The sequence below is a fragment of the Cordyceps javanica genome, chromosome 7 (genome assembly GCF_051103115.1).
Source record: "Cordyceps javanica chromosome 7, complete sequence".
Lineage (NCBI taxonomy): Eukaryota > Fungi > Ascomycota > Sordariomycetes > Hypocreales > Cordycipitaceae > Cordyceps > Cordyceps javanica.
This window is the reverse complement of record NC_139301.1, coordinates 1,461,798-1,480,090: the sequence shown is the minus strand read 5'-3', so window position 1 is coordinate 1,480,090 and position 18,293 is coordinate 1,461,798. Positions and strand designations below refer to the sequence as shown.

At 54.8% G+C, this 18,293-nt stretch overlaps 5 protein-coding genes across 5 annotated transcripts; 3 read left to right on the top strand and 2 right to left on the bottom strand.

Annotated features, from left to right (window-relative positions):
• Positions 1 to 197: 197 nt before the first annotated feature.
• V2A60_009970 (uncharacterized protein) lies at positions 198 to 2,429 on the bottom strand (the record flags this gene model as incomplete). Its single annotated transcript, XM_083261231.1, has 1 exon — positions 198 to 2,429. One exon carries the CDS (start codon positions 2,427 to 2,429, stop codon positions 198 to 200), a length of 2,232 nt encoding a protein of 743 aa, XP_083117357.1.
• A 5,035-nt stretch (positions 2,430 to 7,464) lies between these two features.
• On the top strand, positions 7,465 to 8,184 carry V2A60_009969 (uncharacterized protein; the record flags this gene model as incomplete). The annotated part of the gene is made up of 1 exon (XM_083261230.1): positions 7,465 to 8,184. One exon carries the CDS (start codon positions 7,465 to 7,467, stop codon positions 8,182 to 8,184), a length of 720 nt encoding a protein of 239 aa, XP_083117356.1.
• A 1,820-nt stretch (positions 8,185 to 10,004) lies between these two features.
• V2A60_009968 (BCS1 N terminal-domain-containing protein) lies at positions 10,005 to 12,092 on the top strand (the record flags this gene model as incomplete). The annotated part of the gene is made up of 1 exon (XM_083261229.1): positions 10,005 to 12,092. One exon carries the CDS (start codon positions 10,005 to 10,007, stop codon positions 12,090 to 12,092), a length of 2,088 nt encoding a protein of 695 aa, XP_083117355.1.
• Positions 12,093 to 12,196: 104 nt separating this feature from the next.
• On the bottom strand, positions 12,197 to 13,756 carry V2A60_009967 (uncharacterized protein; the record flags this gene model as incomplete). The annotated part of the gene is made up of 1 exon (XM_083261228.1): positions 12,197 to 13,756. One exon carries the CDS (start codon positions 13,754 to 13,756, stop codon positions 12,197 to 12,199), a length of 1,560 nt encoding a protein of 519 aa, XP_083117354.1.
• A 2,311-nt stretch (positions 13,757 to 16,067) lies between these two features.
• Positions 16,068 to 17,650, top strand: V2A60_009966 (hydroxymethylglutaryl-CoA synthase; the record flags this gene model as incomplete). The annotated part of the gene is made up of 3 exons (XM_083261227.1): positions 16,068 to 16,127; positions 16,244 to 16,346; positions 16,446 to 17,650. 3 exons carry the CDS (start codon positions 16,068 to 16,070, stop codon positions 17,648 to 17,650), a joined length of 1,368 nt encoding a protein of 455 aa, XP_083117353.1.
• Positions 17,651 to 18,293: the final 643 nt, after the last annotated feature.

Sequence of the window (18,293 nt, the reverse complement as noted above, 5' to 3'; positions counted from 1 at the left end):
GATCATAAAAAGGAGAGATGAAAGAGAGAGAAATAGAAAATGAGAGCCCAAACTTGAAATGAACAAGTCGTTGAGACTGTATGAGAAGAAAATGCAAATGCTGCAAAAATCCAAACGCCAAAATTTGTCGCTCTCCATACATACAATAGGGGAATAACGCCACGAAGTGGAAGAAAGAAGCAAGACCCATTGACCATTTACTGTGACCAAAGACAGGCACATGGTGTGAACTCAAGGGTATCCCGAGGGGCAATGTCTGATACTGCTCGGCCGACATCCCTATAGCTGCGGGGAGTCTGGTCATCCCAGCGGCCGGGAGGTCGCTCAACGCTGTGAATCGTATTGGCATTCTCAGAAATGAATATTTGTATGGGTTCTCCATCGGGGTACTCTTGGGGCGCAATGTTGCCACGACGATCCATCTCATATTTGAAGCACGAGGCACGAGGGCTGTTTGCCGTGCGACGCTCAATCAGTCTGACAAGTTTGGGATAGGGTGACAGAGGGTTATTGGGCATCTCGTTTAAGTCAAAGTTGCCATAATTGGAGTCACTCGAGTCGTCGGATGGCTCGGTTGGCACCGATGATGACGTCGTGATGGTCGAGGTTGGCAAGTCGGTCGAGGCGAATGAGGTTGTCGTCGTTGTCGAAACGTTTTGGCCCGGATAAATGAGAATTTCGAGTTCCGTCCGTGGCCAAGTGCAAATCCACATGCAATCACCTGGTTGCGGTTGATAGTTCGGCCTCGAAGCCTTTGACTTCTGCGTGTTGGCTGTGGCCAATGTTCCGGCAAGTCCGGGATAAGACCAACTGCGTTTGTGCAGCGGCGACAAGTCGGCGTCCCGTACAACGACAGTCTTGTCATAGTACACGGATGACCACCAAGCAGGACCACGCACATCCCTGCCGAGGCTATCGTTGACGATCCTCAGTTTCACTGGATCCTTGATGAAAGGTGGCTGGGTTCCCCATAGCAGTTGTGACTGCGTATTGTTGATAGGTTTAAGCGTCATATTGTATCGCTCAGTGGACAACCGATTTGCGTCAGGGAAAATATCGATGGAATAAAATCGGAAAGCCAGGTTACAACTCCATGCCGGAAGCTGACGGGTATCATTAACGCAAGATCTTCGGGCACTTCCGCCATCCAGTTGAGGAAGCGAGAAGCTACCAATAGGCAATGGTAAAAGTGCGCTGGGAACAGTTGGAAGTGGTTGAATATCGACAGCCGTTGGACTCGGGTTATGGTCCGGCTCAGGTATAGGCGGCGTAGGAGGTTGGTCTTTGCTTGACTTCTTTGTCAGGACAGTTCCAACAATTGCACCCATGATACTGCCCAAAATCAAGCCAACAAAGACGAGGCAGATAGACCAGTATGGAATAACGCCCCAGAGTTTCCTTCTCGCCCTGCGTTGCCATTTCGTCTGAATTTCGGGTTCCTTTTCGGAGTAATTCTCGTCAGAGGGGTTGTCTCGATAGGTGGATACGGTTCTTGTGGAATGTCCTGAGCGCGTCGAATTCGATCGTATAAGGTCGTCCTCGGCGGAGGCAAACGGGTTTTCTTGGGCCGCGTTGACGGTGTCCTCACTCTCCGGAACAGCAACGACCGTAGCAGCCGATTCACTTCCTGACGCCTCTTCATTCCGTGCTTGCTGTGTCGGAACCGGTGCGGGGCCGACAATGGCAGTAACGCCAACCGCGGGCTTCGTAGAAAAGGCGACTTCGGGGTAGCGAGAGTAGGGAGGTAATTCCTCCGTGTGGCCCAGGGGACCTAGCAAATCGCCAATGTCCTCACCGTCGGGGCCAATCTGCCGTTCATATGGTGCAGCTAATCCGGTGAACCCGACGGGGATTGCTTGTTGATTTGCCTCGACAGGTGCGGCGGCGGTTCCCTGGGTATATAACGTGTATGGGTGAGTAGGACCTCGAGGGCCAGTATACGAAGATGGGCGATTGGCACGAGCGCTTCGATCGGTAGCATTGCTAGCAGTTCTTTGAGGATACATGCCGTATGGGTGGACGGGATTTGAAGGACCGCGGTATGGGGCCTCGACCCTCAGAGGCGGGATGCCGTTTCCAGCTGTCTGGTTCGCATTGGTAGCATTAGAGCCATCGGCACGAATTGTAAGAGAATCGTGAGGCCTGGGCGCTTTGGCGACGCTTGAAGGACGATGGTTCCATTTTGAAAAGGATGGATTGACTGCCTGAGGTGGCGGCAGCAGGGGAGCAGAGAGAGGAGGCGCGGGGCGACGGATGGATGAGTTCGGAACGGGGCCAGAGGGTCGAAAGCCATCCGGGATCGCAGCGCTGGCAATTAAGTCATAGTCCTCCTCGGTAACGAAAGATGCCGTCGAGGCAGTCGAGGCAGAACTTGATGTCGACGAGGAGCGTGGTCGGCTGCCACCGGAGGTACGGCGAGAGTTGTCCATGGCCGACCGTGATATGGGAGGCCCCGTATGTTATGCAAAGGTGGCGAAGGAGAAACGAAAGACGGTCTCAGGATCGAATTCGATGGGCGGAAGGCGGACTGCAGTCCTCCCTCAAAAGAGGAGGATGGCAGTCACGCTGGCGGAACCCACGGACTCGCTCGCTGGGCGAGTCTGGGCAGAGCCAGGCCACAGGGGACGGAGAAAGGCAGACTGTATTGCGGCGACCGGTCGGCGACGATGAAGGGAAGTGGTGTGCTTGAGCGCAAAGGGCGACGTCGTGCAATGGGCGATGATGAGAAAATCGAGCCGGTGGGAGGGTTCGAAGTCTCTGCGGGAGAGTGTATGGGCGGCCGGATGTGATGATCAGGAGTGGTTGGCACGGAACTTGACACGGGGGGATCGAGAGGCTGAGCCAACCCAAGCCTGGGGGAGAAACAGCGGGCAGACCTTTCCAGGAGCGAGAGGGAAGGGAAACTGGCGACAAGACGTGTGGGCGGAGCACAGCACTTGCAGCGCAGCCTCTCAGCCAGCCAAAGAGTGGGGTTCGGGATAAAAAAAACAGTGAGTGTCTTGGGAGTCGGGGCTACAGATAGGACAAGGTACCAAGGTACCTACTGCCTGTGATATAGAGTTACTGATACTTGCCCGTACAGATTACAAAGCTGGGACTTTTTCGTCTGGCAACTATGTTATTCTACCTACCTATCTATATTCTTCCTTAGCTATCAGATACCTCGTTGTCTCCCTGAGCCTGGTGGCTGCTTGTGCCGCAACCTTGGTACTTGGGTACCTTGGTTGCGCTAATAATACAGTACCTTTACTAGTAAGGTACTGGGCTCGAGGCCCCCGAATGGTCTGGCTCCAGAAGCTGGATGCGCTGTGTTTGGTGGTGGGCGCCGCTGACTGCCCTGAAAGAGGAGACGTTTCCCCCTGCCCTAGACCACTGGGAGCCACCCTACAGGGCGCAACAAGGCACCACTACCCACCGCAGGGCAGGTTATGGCGCTCGGCAATGTCCTGTCATTGGGTGCCGTAGAGTACCTTAGGTTTTGCGCTGTTTGGCTTGACAATTGATAGTTCTGCCTCAACCCTCAGGCACAAACACGCCCAGAAGGCATGCTTCCACCGAGCGGGGCCTCGGCCAAGTTTCTCCTGGACTCCCGATGCAACCATCCAACCATTCAACAGAACCCATTGTCTACTGAGTAGGTCCATAATCCGTACAGATTACTCCGTATATGTATCCGTACATGCTCTACTTCTCAGTAACGACGGCCTTGGCATCCTGAGTCGAGCGTCGCAGCGTCCAGTCCGCTTTGCCCGCCCAGAGTGCGACGCTTCCTCACTTTTTTTTTCCTTTACCACAGGTGAGCGGGCTAGCTTACCCATCATGCACCCGCCTAGTACCAGTTGAGAAGCTGGCTAGCTGGCTACAACTCATTGCTTCTGTCTCTAAGGATGCCTGCAGCAAGCCACAAAAGCAAAGCCAGGTATACCTTGGCGAAAAGACGGTCGGCCCTCATTCTAACGCGCGACCGGACCGAGCTCCTTGCATCACGCTCATAACTGCGGCTGGATGAGCCCCAACCTGGCCGACTGCACGACAGGCGTGGCTGCTCTCGCCGCCATGACCTTGCCCGCTGTCCGGTACCGACAGGATCAGGCAAGGTTTGGACTGTGCTCGCGAGACGGGCCGGCGGACAATGATTTTCGACTAGAGTGCTGACTAGGCACTATATCGCCATATGGTGACATTGTGCTGCGGCGTCAGCACCTAACTCGACACGCATATGTATCAATAGCCACGCGAATCAGTCTCGGCATACGTAGAGGGGCGGGGGCGCCGCGCCCCTTTGGCTTCGCGACGAAGCAAAGCGGCAAGCCACCGATGCAGGATCTTGCTGATCAGTCCCTCCCTTTGTGGTGTTTCTTCATTGGCTCCGCCCGCGCTGCGTTCTACCGGTACAGTCATTAGCACTGTACTCGCACTCCCTCCGTGATAAACGCCGTCAGCGTCGGCGACAAAGAGTCCAAAGAGGCCAAGCCGTCCACCGCTAGCACCAAACTCTAACTTGCCTATAACTATGCGTACAGGTCCGGCTTAATGCCTCTTTTCTCGCTCTATCGGAGAAAACCAGTCTTTCATGCGTCCAATTTAATACCGTCGATTGTCATCAGAGCCAAGACAGGGTCAGTCAAGGGAAAGGGGTTCGGAATCACAGTCGGCCTCGTGCACATGAATTGTCACGGCTGCAAACTCTAAGTAGCTTCCTCGCAAGTTGCCGGGGTTTTTGTTTTGTGTTCGGTCTACGGTCCACTATCTTTTCTATAAAATGGTTGGTTTTGTTGGGCTGAGGCAAACCCTGTCGATTTGAAGCTACTTTCGTGGCTCACACTCTGGGTTTGTTTTCGCGAAACGATTCAAGAGTCCATGCAGAGCAATCCAATGTGAGCACAAGCATACATATCATAACACCATTCGAGCAAGGAACTATACCAAATATATCCTGGAGGCACCTCGACGCTTTTATTACGGCTTCTGTCAGAAAAGAAAAGACGGGGCTTGGCTTCCGCGGCCGCCACTGTTTTCCTCACTTAGCGCACACGAGTTTCGCCTCATCCCGTGTTGTTTTGTATTCACAACGGCCAACAGCTCAGAGCACGATAGGCGATTAAAAAAATTCCGCCCTCTAGCTCAAGACGACCCCTGAGTTCTGAAGGGGGGTCGGCTGTACTGGTGCTCTGCCTTTTATGCTCGCGAGTGCTCGACACGCCTACGTTTGCCCAACAAGTACGTGAAGACGGCTAACAACCTCTCTCCGACGGCAAATATTGCCCCGTTGCGTTATTGCCGTGTGGATCGCTGATGAACCTAATAACCGAACCTTAACAGCTCCATCGTGCATAGCAACACTGGACTATTCGCGACGTCGTTGTCATCGCAATAGGCTGAAATGAACAAAAGAGCCCAGAACTGACCCTCGTCGGGAAGACTGCGCCCTACCGGCGGTTTTTTTGTGACGTTTCCATGCTGAGATGGAGTTTCTGCCGCCCTTATCCCAGGACCAGCATCGACGCGAAACTTGGGAGTCATGCCGCGGAGTCGCGGACTACTAACTATTCATAGCTACGGATACATTGAAGAACTAAGTGTTTGCAAACTCAGTCGCCCACTTTTACTCTTCAAGAGAGTCGAGCGGTCTTTGGCTGGGAGGCCTCGAAACATGAAACGCATCCTTCCCTAGCCTACTCATCGAAAAATGGGGTTGGTGACAAGACGAGGAGGCAGGCAAAGGTTGAAGCCCACCAATACTTGAATGTCACAGGGACCAGGTCAGTAAGTACGGACAAATAAATAAGTACACTGTATCCGTATATGGCCGAGTTCTATGGGGGTTCGGTGGCTTGCCTTGGTTGCCGTTTCTCGAGTCAAAGGCTCAGGCTATAAAACAGCTTGACACCAAGACATCGTCTTGGTCACCTTTTTTTTTCCTGCTCAGAACAAAAAAAAACATGGCATTGAGGCTTACTTACTACGCTTGTAGCCGTAAAGCGAAGGAATGCTACTCAATAAAGGGGGTCGGAATCAGGAAAAGAGTACGTCACCACCTAATCTGATCATAAAAATCATGAACTACCAGTACTGGTACCAGGTGGCCGCGTTTCAGGTTTCGGCCCACACACTACTCCAGGTCCATGATACCTCCCTCGCTTGTTCCCGTTGCTACGTTAGGTGGTAGGGAGTTCAAACTCCAGATGCAAACGTCTCAAGCAGGACTAGAAGACTATCGATCTACATCTTCAACTTCGTTATCTCGTCAGAAGTCCTATCGTTCACTTTGGGGTATTAAAGCCATTGACCTGAATCCGAGTCAAGCAATTGCTCGTCGCCCTGGACCCGTGGCCCACTCGTTGCTCATCAGTAGCGACCGCGACGGCCACAGGCCAGATCCGGCCCGCGAGACCAGCGCGCGCCGGGGACGCTGCCGACTTCTCCAGGGCTCAAAATCATTTCCATCTAGCGTTCAGTGCTCCAACTCTTTATCAGCGGCATCATGGTGCGCACATGTGCTGCCTTGGTCCAATGACGGGCTGTGCCACCCAAAGGCAACCGCCCGGCCTCACTCTGCTCCAGCATGGGCCATGACCACAAAGGAGCCCCCGGTACGATGCAACCAATCATCCGGTCTCGCCGTCGACAACGACCCGATCTCCAGCGCCTGTGCCTTGTGTCCTGTACCTGTGCCACCGGGCCAGAGGAGAGGAAGAAAGACGGGAGAGGAGAATCATAAATATGGATGTGACCTGGCGTCAGACCCGAGATAAAGTAGGCGGCGCTACCTCCTGTTTTATCTTTTTTTTTTATACCCGGCGGCGTTGCACCACCTCCGTGACAGAGATATGACAAGCGCTGGCGACACTCCAAGTTACTCCCGACTTGTGTCCCTTTTCTGGTCCAATCACCGTGATTCACCGCCATACCCGTCAGTACGCCCGCAGCTTGTTGGGCCTCGAGGCGGTCTCGCTGCCCGAGGCCACAGCGCCAACGCAGACATTATTCTTATTCAGGAACACCTTGTCTCCCAGGCGCAGTCCGTCAATCGCCCGGTCTGCCTGCCACAGCGCCACAGCGTGAAAGACATTGCCTTGTGTAGAAGCGTCTCGTGCGCAGGCGTGCTTGCTGACTGGACTGCCTTCCCGCCGAGGCGACCTACTTGTCCGCTTTCCAAACAGGTACCTACTGGTTTCTCACGCCGTGGTCTACCTCTTTATAGTAGGCGCCTGCATAACCTGGCCAAACGCCGTGTACCATAGGCAATTGCGGCCGGGCCGTCCATCACGAATGGCAGTCTCTCCTCTCTGTATCACTACTGAACTGGCATAAATATCGTCGCCATATCTCGCATCGTTTTGGTCGCTGTTTCATTCATTCGTGTTCCTGAGCTCCGCAAGGGCAGTTCTTCGTTACTCACCAGACGCTCACCTCCAATCATCGTTATTCCCCTGGTCTATCGTCACCACAAACTGCTCCACGATGACGCGCGACAAGTCTGGCGCGCTATTGATCGTAGCCGAGGACGAGAACTCGTGGATGCAAGTGTACGATGCCCTTAGTCGGCCAGGTCGTGTAGTCAGGCACAGAAAGGTGCCGAAGTCAATGCCCAAGGGCTTCAGATTCATGGCGTGGAGTGCCGGCATGCCCCCAGAGTCCTCGTATATCCGGAAGACGAGCGACATTCTCCCAGAAAACACCTGGTTCGACGGCGCCCAACTGCGGTACAAGGAGAGCAACCCGCGGTATCGCTGGATCTCAAGGGGTCTGCGCAGGGACAACTGCTACGGCGATGAAGAAGACGACGAAGACGACGATGACAGCCTTGAACATACGCCGGGAGGCAATTGCTGCGCTCCGCGCGCGTCGCGTTGTCTCGGTTGGCATGGGAACGACAACGGTTACTATCAGGACCGGCACGGCAACTGGTACGACAGCGCCGGTAACTACATGCCCACGTCGCAGCCCTGTCAGCCGGTGCAATGGGCGTTGCCCGAGAGGCAGCACCCGCCGCCGCAGGACCGCAGGGGGCGCCGGTTCGCGCCGATGCCGTCGCCGGTCGGCGCGTGGGATGATGACGACAACTTTGTCTGGAAGGAAAGCCCTAGCGGCCGCGTACGCTACACCAAGCAGCTGGACAATCCCATCTGCAACGAGGGCGGCAGGAGACGCGGAGGCGTGGAGCAGTTCCGGTCCGGATAGAAGGTATGTGAGAGACGAATAGACACGGAAGATGATTAATGAACCCGAGGAGCCCCTACGAAAACATGGACATGCATAAATTAGACGGGAATCGTACAAGTGGACGGAAACATAATGTCAATTACAGATGGATACATTTGCATTGCAGGATTGAATGGTTATTTTTACTTGGGCGTTTTATTTTTGGTGAATTACAAATTTAATTTTGCATTCGAGAAATACAAAATGAAACCAGTGCTAGAGTGTGTACTCGACCTTGTACTCGGTCGGAACCTAGGTGTTCACTCCTGGAACAGAAGAGAGCGTAGAGGCGCGCCTTTTCATCCACACCTCTCGAGCAGCAGGGGCAGAAGCCCCGGCCTTTGCTGCACGCAGTGACTTGCACTTACTTATAGGGCGCGCATGAACAACGATGATATTGCCTGGCCAAATGTTTTCTCGGCAATGTTCCAATTGCGCTGATCCGGCAACTAAGTCGTGGTAACAATGTCAACTGATCTGCACATCTAACATGTATAAAGCCGCCTTCACTGACGGCCCAGACCGGCTTGCGCCTTTCGTCGATTCCCCCGCCGCGCGGCGCGCCCAGAGTAGTGATAATAATAACGGTCAACCCTAGCCGGCGATAATAGGCACACAGCCACAGCCCTACCCGTATTCACACAATGTGCTTGTGCGTACTTGGTATGTATGATGTCGATTCATAGTCGGCGCCGCGTCATGCTTCGGCCAAGAAACAGCCGCCAAAATGAACGAGCCACACCCCCCCTCCCCGGGAGCCTGGGGAATCTGCCTTGGATTCATTCGACGCTAGGGGAACAAGGGTATGATGGGATCAAACGCTATGTATTGAAGAGGAAGTCGAGGGCGGTCTTTTTCTCTCGTTTTCTTTTTTTTTTTTTTTAATTTTGAAGCAACTAACTAATGTATGCCTGCATGCAGGTATGCATTGCCACTTCGAGGCGCAGCGAAATGAATAGAGAGGGAGGGGCGTGTTAAGAGTAACGCAGCCGAGTTTCCAAGACACTGACAGGAAACTGAACAATGGACAGAGAGAAAAGATGGATGGAAAGACTCGTCAAAACGTGCTTTCAACAGTTTTCTTTTCTTTAATGTTTTTGCCTCTGTCTCTGTATTTCTCGAGGTTTTTCGTCATATGTGCCTGTGTTTAGTAGTCAAAAGGCAAGCTCTCCTCAATTCGTCGGTTTAATCACTTATTTCCCTGGCTCATCGAGGCTACTAACACGGGCTGGCGTGACTCAATCGGCATGCCGACAGACATCTGCAGTGCAGTCACGCTCTTACTGGTCAATTCAACATCCTTTCTGGTGGCAATTTTCATTGTTTAGCGGCAACTTGTCCGTCCACATGGAAATGAGGCTCAGCCACTCCGTCTATACCGCTTATTGCACGCCGACGTGTGCAATCTGGCGAGTCAACTGTGAATGACCAGGATTGTTAGGCAACAATACCAACATTCTCTCATACACCCCCCCCAACTGTATCTCTCGCGCATCCTGATTTGGCAATGACAACGTTCATTCACTTCTACTTCTGACGAAAACATTATATATATCCTCAAAGTTCTCCTCGTCATGCCTCCATGTCCAACTCCCTTTCCTTTTTCCTCTTCCTCAGCAGGCTCTTCTCGGCCAAGTTCAATCCTCCTCACTTAGCAGCACCTGGTTGCTGCCTGGGTCCAAACAGGTCCAGCTTCCAGACGAAGACACCCGTTTTGATATAAGAAAGGAAACTAAATCAACAACTCGGCCTTTTCAAAACACCACAGCAAGAAAGAAAAATAAAGAACAAAGGTTACCATGGATCCTCTGCAGGCCAGCCAGGATGCCATGGGCGGCGGCCGAGGCAGCAGCACCGGTGCCGACGCCGCGGGCATCCCCTCGCCGCAGTTTGCGCTCCTCAACTACTTCTTCCCCGGCTACTCGGTGCTCATCTCGACGCTCAACACCAGTCTCGGCGCCGACTTCAACCGCTACCTGCCCTTCATCATCGCCGGCGTGGCCGTCGTCCTGTCCTGGCGGTACGTCTGGGACACGGTCATGGGCCTGGTCGAGGCCAACTTCATGTCGTCGTTTACGGTGCACACCGACGACGAGACGTACAACATCCTCATGTGGTGGATGACGCGCCAGCCCTTTTGCCACCGCACGCGCAACTTTGTCGTCAACACGTCCGTCTACTCGCGCAGCGACTACCTCTACCGGGCGCACGACTACAGCGACAACAGCGACGAGGAGGACGTCGACGACGACAACCATCAGGTGGACGGCGGCTGCCGCGGCGCCTCGTCGTCCGCGGTCGGCGCCGCCGGCGACGACGCCGCGCTGGCCTCGAACCGCGGCAAGCACGTCCTGCACTACACCCCCTCGGCCGGCACGCACTGGTTCTGGTACAAGGGCGTCCCGCTGCGCTTCTCGCGCCGCCAGACCAAGGACAAGATCAGCCTCCGCAACCCCAGCGAGCAGGAGGAGCTCTGCGTGTCGTGCCTCGGCCGCGACCCTGCCATCCTGAAGCGGCTCCTCGCCGACGCGCGCCTGCTCTACCTCCAAAAGGACGACCGCAAGACCGTCATCTACCGCGCCACCAGCTCCGTCTCCTCCTACGGCACCGACAGCTACTGGCAGCGCTGCATGTCGCGCCCCAACCGCGACTTCTCCACCGTCATCCTCCCGGACAAGGTCAAGCAGGACATCATCGCCGACGCCGGCGACTACCTCGAGCCCGCCACGCGTCGCTGGTACGCCAACCGCGGCATCCCCTACCGTCGCGGCTACCTCCTCTACGGCCCGCCCGGCACGGGCAAGAGCTCGCTGAGCGTGGCGCTCGCGGGCTACTTTCGCATGAAGATTTACATCGTCAGCCTGAGCTCGCTGACCGCGACCGAGGAGAACCTCGCGACGCTCTTTGCCGACCTCCCGACCAACTGCATCGTGCTCCTGGAGGACATCGACACCGCCGGCCTGTCCAAGACACGCGACAGAAAGGCCAGCGACGACGAGGACAAGGAGGGGGCGGCCGGCGACAACGCGCCTCCCGCGCAGGGCCAGCTCTCCCTCTCCGCGCTGCTCAACATCCTCGACGGCGTGGCCGCCCAGGAGGGGCGCGTCCTCATCATGACCACCAATCATCTCGAGAGCCTCGACAAGGCCCTCATCCGCCCCGGCCGCGTGGACATGATCATCCCCTTCCAGCTCGCCGACGCTGACATGAGCGAGTCCATCTTCAGAGCCATCTACATGCCCTTTGATGGCGAGCTCGCCGAAGCCGGTAGCGGCAGCGCCCCGCCCAAGGACAAGGCCAAGGGCAAGGAGACGCTCATCGACGAGGTTGCCGTCCTCGCCAAGGAGTTTGGCCGCCGCGTGCCCGCAAACGAGTTCAGCCCTGCCGAGATTCAGGGCTTGCTCCTGCGCCACAAGCGATCCGCGCAGGGGGCCGTCGAGGCCGTCGAGGCGTGGGTAGCGCAGATGCGGGCCGACAAAAAGGACAAGGCGGAGAGGGAAGAGAAGGAGAAGGAAGAAAAGGAGCGCAAGGAGCAGGAGAAGAAGGATAAGGAGAAAAAGGCTAGCAAGGCCAAAAGAGACAAGAAGAAGGACAAGAAGGACAAGAAGGACAAGGCAAAGGCCAAGAAAGCCAAGAAGGAAGAAACGGAAGATGAGAGTGAGGATGAGGATGAGACCGATGAGACCGATGAGGACGAGACCAAAGACAACAACGAAGTGGATAACGAGGTTGAGCCAGAGGACAAGGCCAAAGGGGGTGACAAGAGTGAAGAAGAGAAGGAGAATAAAAAAAACGAACCAGTGGCTGCAAAGGCCAAGACGGGCAAGGTGCACCCGGAAAAGCACAACAGTCGAGGGTCCTCTGATTCGGGGTACGCCACACCCTAAAACATAGCATTGCATAGTATCGGCGTTTGTCTTTCAGCAAAGCACAATATATATACATGATACCTCCATTTATCTTGCTACTGATTGGTAGCGTGACCCATATACTACTGCGCCAGCTTACTACTATTACCGATATGCTGAGCCGCTGCCTTGCCAGCCCTCCTGCCAAAAACCGTCCCGGACGTGAGACCGCTACCCCCCGGATAGTTGCCGTGGAACAGTCCGCCCAGCATCTCGCCCGCGCAGTACACGCCCGGGACGAGCCGTCCGGCGCGGTCAACAAGCTGCGCCGTTCCGGGGTCCACGCGCAGGCCGCCAAAGGTAAAAGTGATGCCGCACGTCACCTTGACGGCCAGGAACGGCGGCGTGTCCACCGCAAGCGCCCAGTTGGACTTGGGCGGCACGAGGCGTGCCCCCGTCGACAGGCCATCCTTGACGGCGGGGTTCCAAGCCGCGGCGGCGTCTGCCGGCCGCGCGGCCACGGCGCTGTTGTAAGCGCGAATGGTTGCAAGGAAGGCGTCCCTGTCAGCCAGGCCGCGCGCCGCGCAGAGGTCGGCCAACTCCTCGAGCGTGTCAGCTTCAAGCCGCTCCGCACGCTCCGCGCGGTACTCCTCGTCGCGCAGCCACCCGCTCGTCTGCGCGTCCCAGACTTGGAAAGCTGCGTGCTCGGGCTGCTGAAGAATGGCGCGGCCGAACTTGGCATAGGTGTAGTTGCGCACATCCTCACCCTCGTCTACGAAGCGCTTGCCGTGAATGTTGAGCATCAATCCCAGAGGATAGCCGGATTTGGTGTACTCGTTCGATGCCAGGCGATCGCCTTGGTTCGGATCAGAGTGCGCAGCATCCCAGGCGACGGAATGACAGCCGGCCCAGTCACCTACGCTCTGTGCGCCAAGTAGGTCCTGGGCGAGCCGGAGGCATTCCCCGGTATTATACGGTGTGCCGCGCACAGCAGCGTTTTCCCAGCCCGTGCCAAGGAAGCGCCTGCGCATCTCTGGGTTGGCTTCGAAGCCGCCAGCCGCAAGAATCACTGCGCCAGCTGTGATACTCGTCGTCTTCCCGTCATTTCTGACGGTAGCCGTGACTCGCTCGCCATCCACGGCATGCTGAAGTGAAATGAGTTCCGTAGAATAGTACAGTTCTATTCCCTGCTTGTAAGCTGCGGCCGTGTGATCCTTGATAAGACTTTTACCGCCGTCCAATGTCTTGAGACATAGACCACCCCAAAATTTGATCTTTCCATCTACCTCATACGCCTGGCGATTGAATGATAGGGAGAAGCGAATACCGTTGCTAGCAAGCCACTTGACTGCAGCGTTTGACTCGGAAACGAGCGCGTGGGAAAGGGCTGGGTCGGACTTATCCTCGCAAACACGACGGATATCGTTAAGAAAGTCAGATTGGGTATATGGGGCGAGCTGAATCTTGGCGGCTTGTTCCTCAGTCACGTTGCGAACGAGTGGGAGGATATCCTTCAGCCCGTCATGGACAACTCGGTATGCGCCCGCCGTAAAGTAAGAATTGCCGCCGGCCCATTCCTCGGGGCATTTGTCAATCAAGACAATCCGTCCGGCTCCAGACTGGCTTGCGGAGAGGGCTGCAGAAAACCCTGCGTTGCCACTGCCGACAACAAGCACATCACACTCTGGCGGGGCAGCAGACATGCTGTCGCGGCCCTGGACTCAGCTGTGCAACCAACTGCCTACTTTGATCAAAGCTGACAAGAGTTTAATCGCGCAAAAGCGAGAAAGGATAAATAAATCTCGCGCCCCCACCATGAGGCATTTGGCTGAAGCAGTGGAGAGATCATGACGTTGCGGAAGCGATGATCTGATAAAGGCTCGGGTGTAGGGTGGCGTTTTGGGGCGTGCCGAACCAAGCTCCGATAGTGCGCCGAGCAAAACGAGCCATACAACCCTAGGAGGGCACGACAGTACAATAGCTGCCGTATATTGCAAGCAAAATTCGAGGCATGATTGCAGATTTTCTTTTGAAGCTTCTGAAATAGACACGGAATCTGTAAACATGGTGTAAAAGCTTTACCCTTGTGGCCTCTGTTCCGGTTGCCGATCGACGCGAACACGAGCCGCGACCGGGACCCGTGCGATTTCGACAAGACGAGCTTTGCGAATAAAAGTACGAAGTCCAGCTGCGGCCACAAAGATGAAAGGTTGAAGGCACAAAGTTGCCGAGCAGAAGGATTCAGGACCGTTGCGTAATTAAATTGAATGTTTGCATGTCGCAGCATGCACGATAAGTGCTTTATTGCATCTGACTGGCCTATTGCTTATATGCTGGACGCTCTGCATCAGATGCATCAGATGCATCATAAGTACCCCGTACAGGGAGACCAATTTTTCTTCGTACCTTATATTGTTCACGGTTGGCGCGATCGCACCATAGAACCAATTACTTTCATCTAACGGTCGCTGAGGATACGATCGACGTTCTCATTCATACTAGCATGGCAGCGTCGCATGGCCACGGAGATAACATTGTGCACTATGCCACTATCACGGACATGCGTAGTAATTGAGCAGGCTTGCAGATGGAGATACGTACTTGGAGATTATCACCTAGGGTTCCGTATCCACCCGTGCGAGCTGTTGAGAGTGGAGGCGTCGAGTACAGGTTGTGCTATATGGGAAGTCTGTTGGATAACAATAGAAAGACGATGAGAGTTGCTAGTGAAAATGCCCTCTGCAATATTTGTGTGAGCCCGAGGGGCGGCTGGCGAGGCTGGATGAAGGCTCCTACGACATCTCACGGACCCGTCTTTGCGCAAAGGGTCCTCCAGTCTAAACCTATCCGAGACAAGGCTTTGGCGCAGCGACCGATCTCTGCAGGCAACTCTGGCAGCTCATCGGGAAAGCTAGCCCCGGCTGATGGGTACGAATACGGTGGAAATCGGCAGGTGCACGCGATCCGATGTATTGGCTAAACATGTTGGCGCTGGTTGATGCGGCGATTTCTGTTGAGACTTTTGTAGAGCTGATCTTTGTGAGATTAAGATTGTCTTGTTCTGATAACATTTGGATTTTTGTGTCGGTTGTGGTCTGCCGAGGGCGTGAGGCTACTTAACCGGGATCGTCGCGTTTGAGCGATTACGGTTCGAGCTCGGCTGCGGATGCGAGATGGGGCTTGTCAGTATTACCGCGTCAACGGCAGCCCGGGTGCGGACGGGAAATGAGACATCGACCCTGACGGCGATGCGAGCGCATGCTGGCCCGGTTTTGCTAGGCGAGCAACCGGGGCAGTGTTGTCTCGGTGGCGTTTCTTGGAGGAGATTGGACTGTGAGTTGCTTGTGTCAGCTTGTGCGAGCAAGCCACGTCAAGAGTAGACAAAAGGGACGGGGCCCATTCATTCTGCTTCGTACGGGATCGACTTGGAACCGAGTAAGTGAAATGGGTATGGGTAGCCGATGGCCGTACGTAGGTGCTCATGGCAGCCGCAGTAGGAGAGAAAATGGCGATGCCTGCCAAGGGAATAGCAATAGCCAGAGAGAATGTAGATAAACGTTGGTGGAGAGTGGTGACAACCACCCACCATCACTGTGCCAAGTGGGAGTGGCTTGCTGGAAAGATTCCACCTTGTCGTCTCCCACCAACCCCACCAAAAAAACTCGCTGCCCCTGGCAGAATCCGCTTTACTGCCAGTTCGGATCAGCTTTTTTTTTCCTTCCCCCCTCTCGCTTCTTGGTGCTTCTCGCCCCAGGCTGGCTGGAGCGTCTGCCGCTAGAGCGCTATGTACCTACTCAACTACTCTACGGAGTACTGCACTGATAAAGGGCGGTGAAAATCCTGTTGCGATGCCACCCAAAGGCACCCTCCTCTCCACCTCCACTAGCCCAAGTTGCACTCGACAATAATAACCTTCCCACCTCCCCCCCTTTACTGTTCTTCTGTTCCTCAATTGTCTCTTCCTTCTTTACCTCTCTTCCTTTCTTGCCTTTGTACTCCTACACAAGTTTCAAAATGGCTGCTCGTCCTCAGAACATTGGCATCAAGGCCATCGAAATCTACTTCCCCAGCCAGGTATGTTGCTGCCCCTGGACGCTGCCCCTCCAACCTACCCCTCCATCGCCACTGTCGTGGGTTGGGCTGCCACCAACTTCTTCAACCACCAAAAAGCTAACCCCATTCCTCTCCAGTATGTTGAGCAGACTGAGCTCGAAAAGTTCGATGGTGTTGCCGCTGGCAAGTACACCATTGGCCTCGGCCAGACCAAGATGGCTTTCTGCGACGACCGCGAAGGTACGGACAGCCCCTACAGCCTCCCACACCACTTCGTGCACCCTGTGCCCATGCAACAAAGCACGCCACGCTGACTTTTTTTTCTCCCCCCCGCTACAGACATCTACTCCATGGCCCTGACCGTCACCTCGAACCTGATCAAGAAGTACAATATCGACGTCAACTCGGTTGGCCGTCTCGAGGTTGGCACTGAAACCATTCTCGACAAGTCCAAGTCGGTCAAGTCGGTCCTCATGCAGCTCTTTGGCGAAAACACCAGCCTCGAGGGCGTTGACACCATCAACGCCTGCTACGGTGGCACAAACGCCTTCTTCAACTCCGTCAACTGGGTCGAATCCTCTGCCTGGGACGGTCGTGACGCCATTGTCGTCTGTGGCGACATTGCCCTCTACGCCAAGGGTGCTGCCCGCCCTACTGGTGGCGCTGGTGTTGTTGCTATGCTTGTCGGCCCCAACGCCCCCGTAGTTGCTGAGCCCGGTCTGCGTGGTACCTATATGCAGCATGCCTATGATTTCTACAAGCCCGACCTTACCTCCGAGTACCCCTACGTCGATGGCCACTACTCCATCAACTGCTACACCAAGGCCCTCGATGCCGCCTACCGTGACTACTGCAAGCGTGAGGCCAAGCAGCACATCAATGGCAACGGTGCCGCAAGCGCTGACGAGGTCAAGACCTCGCTTGACCGCTTCGATTACATGACTTTCCACGCCCCCACATGCAAGCTGGTCCAGAAGTCCTACGCTCGTCTCCTTTATCACGACTTCCTTGCCAACGCTGACCTTCCGGCTTTCGGCGAGGTTGCCCCCGAGCTCCGCGATATGGACTATGAAAAGTCCCTGACCGACAAGGCCGTCGAGAAGACCTTCATGGCGCTCACCAAGAAGCGCTTCCAGGAGCGTGTCAACCCTGCTATCCAGGTTGCAACCATGTGCGGCAACATGTACTGCGCTAGTGTCTGGGGTGGTCTCGCCAGTCTTTTGTCCCTTGTTCCCAGCAAAGACCTCGAGGGCAAGCGCATCGGCCTCTTCAGCTATGGCTCCGGCCTTGCCGCCTCGTTCATGTCCTTCCGCGTGAATGGCAGCGTTGAGAACATTGCCAAGGTCCTCGACATCCCCGCCAGACTTGAGGCCCGCCGCGCTGTCCCCCCGGCTACCTACGACGAGATGTGCAATCTCCGCAAGCAGGCCCATCTCCAGAAGGACTACACCCCCAAGGGTGAAACCTCCACCATCATTCCTGGCGCTTACTATCTGACCAAGGTCGACGACATGTTCAAGCGTGAGTATGCTGTCCAGGCGTAATGGCATCTTTGGCTTGGAATAAAATGTGCCATATGGATTTTTCTCATGAAAGAAGAACGGGAAAAAAGAGGAATCAAAAACGAGTCTCCAACTTTTGCTAATAGACGAGCTGGTGTGAGGGAACAAGGACACACTAATTGCGCCGCTTTGGTAGTGCCAGACCAGGTTTCTGGACTATAGGCTGCACATTGTATATACTTTTGGTGTCTGGGAACCGCGCCACGCGATATAAACTGATGATCAAATATCTTCAGATAGGGCTACGGGCCATAGAATCAATGAGCGTTTTTTATACTATAACTTACCAACAATGGAGTCCTCGACCCGGTAGAGCCAAGAGAGTATCCTGATATGAACTATGAACGATGAAAATAAGCTGGGCAAGCAATATAGATAGGCTTGAACTGTTATTGATAGGCTAAGAATGGCGTGCCAGCCATCGAATCTAAAAGGGAGCGCTGTTCTGATAATGTTGATGGTGCTGGATTTAGTTGTGCTGGCAGATGCTAAGACACCGATTTTTGTGTATGGAAATTCGTCTTATTGCTGGACGCCTTGAGCTTGCTACTTCCAACAGAAACGAATGGAGCAAAAACCAAGAATTTGCGATAGTGGTTGCGGTATGATACATCATGCGCATGAC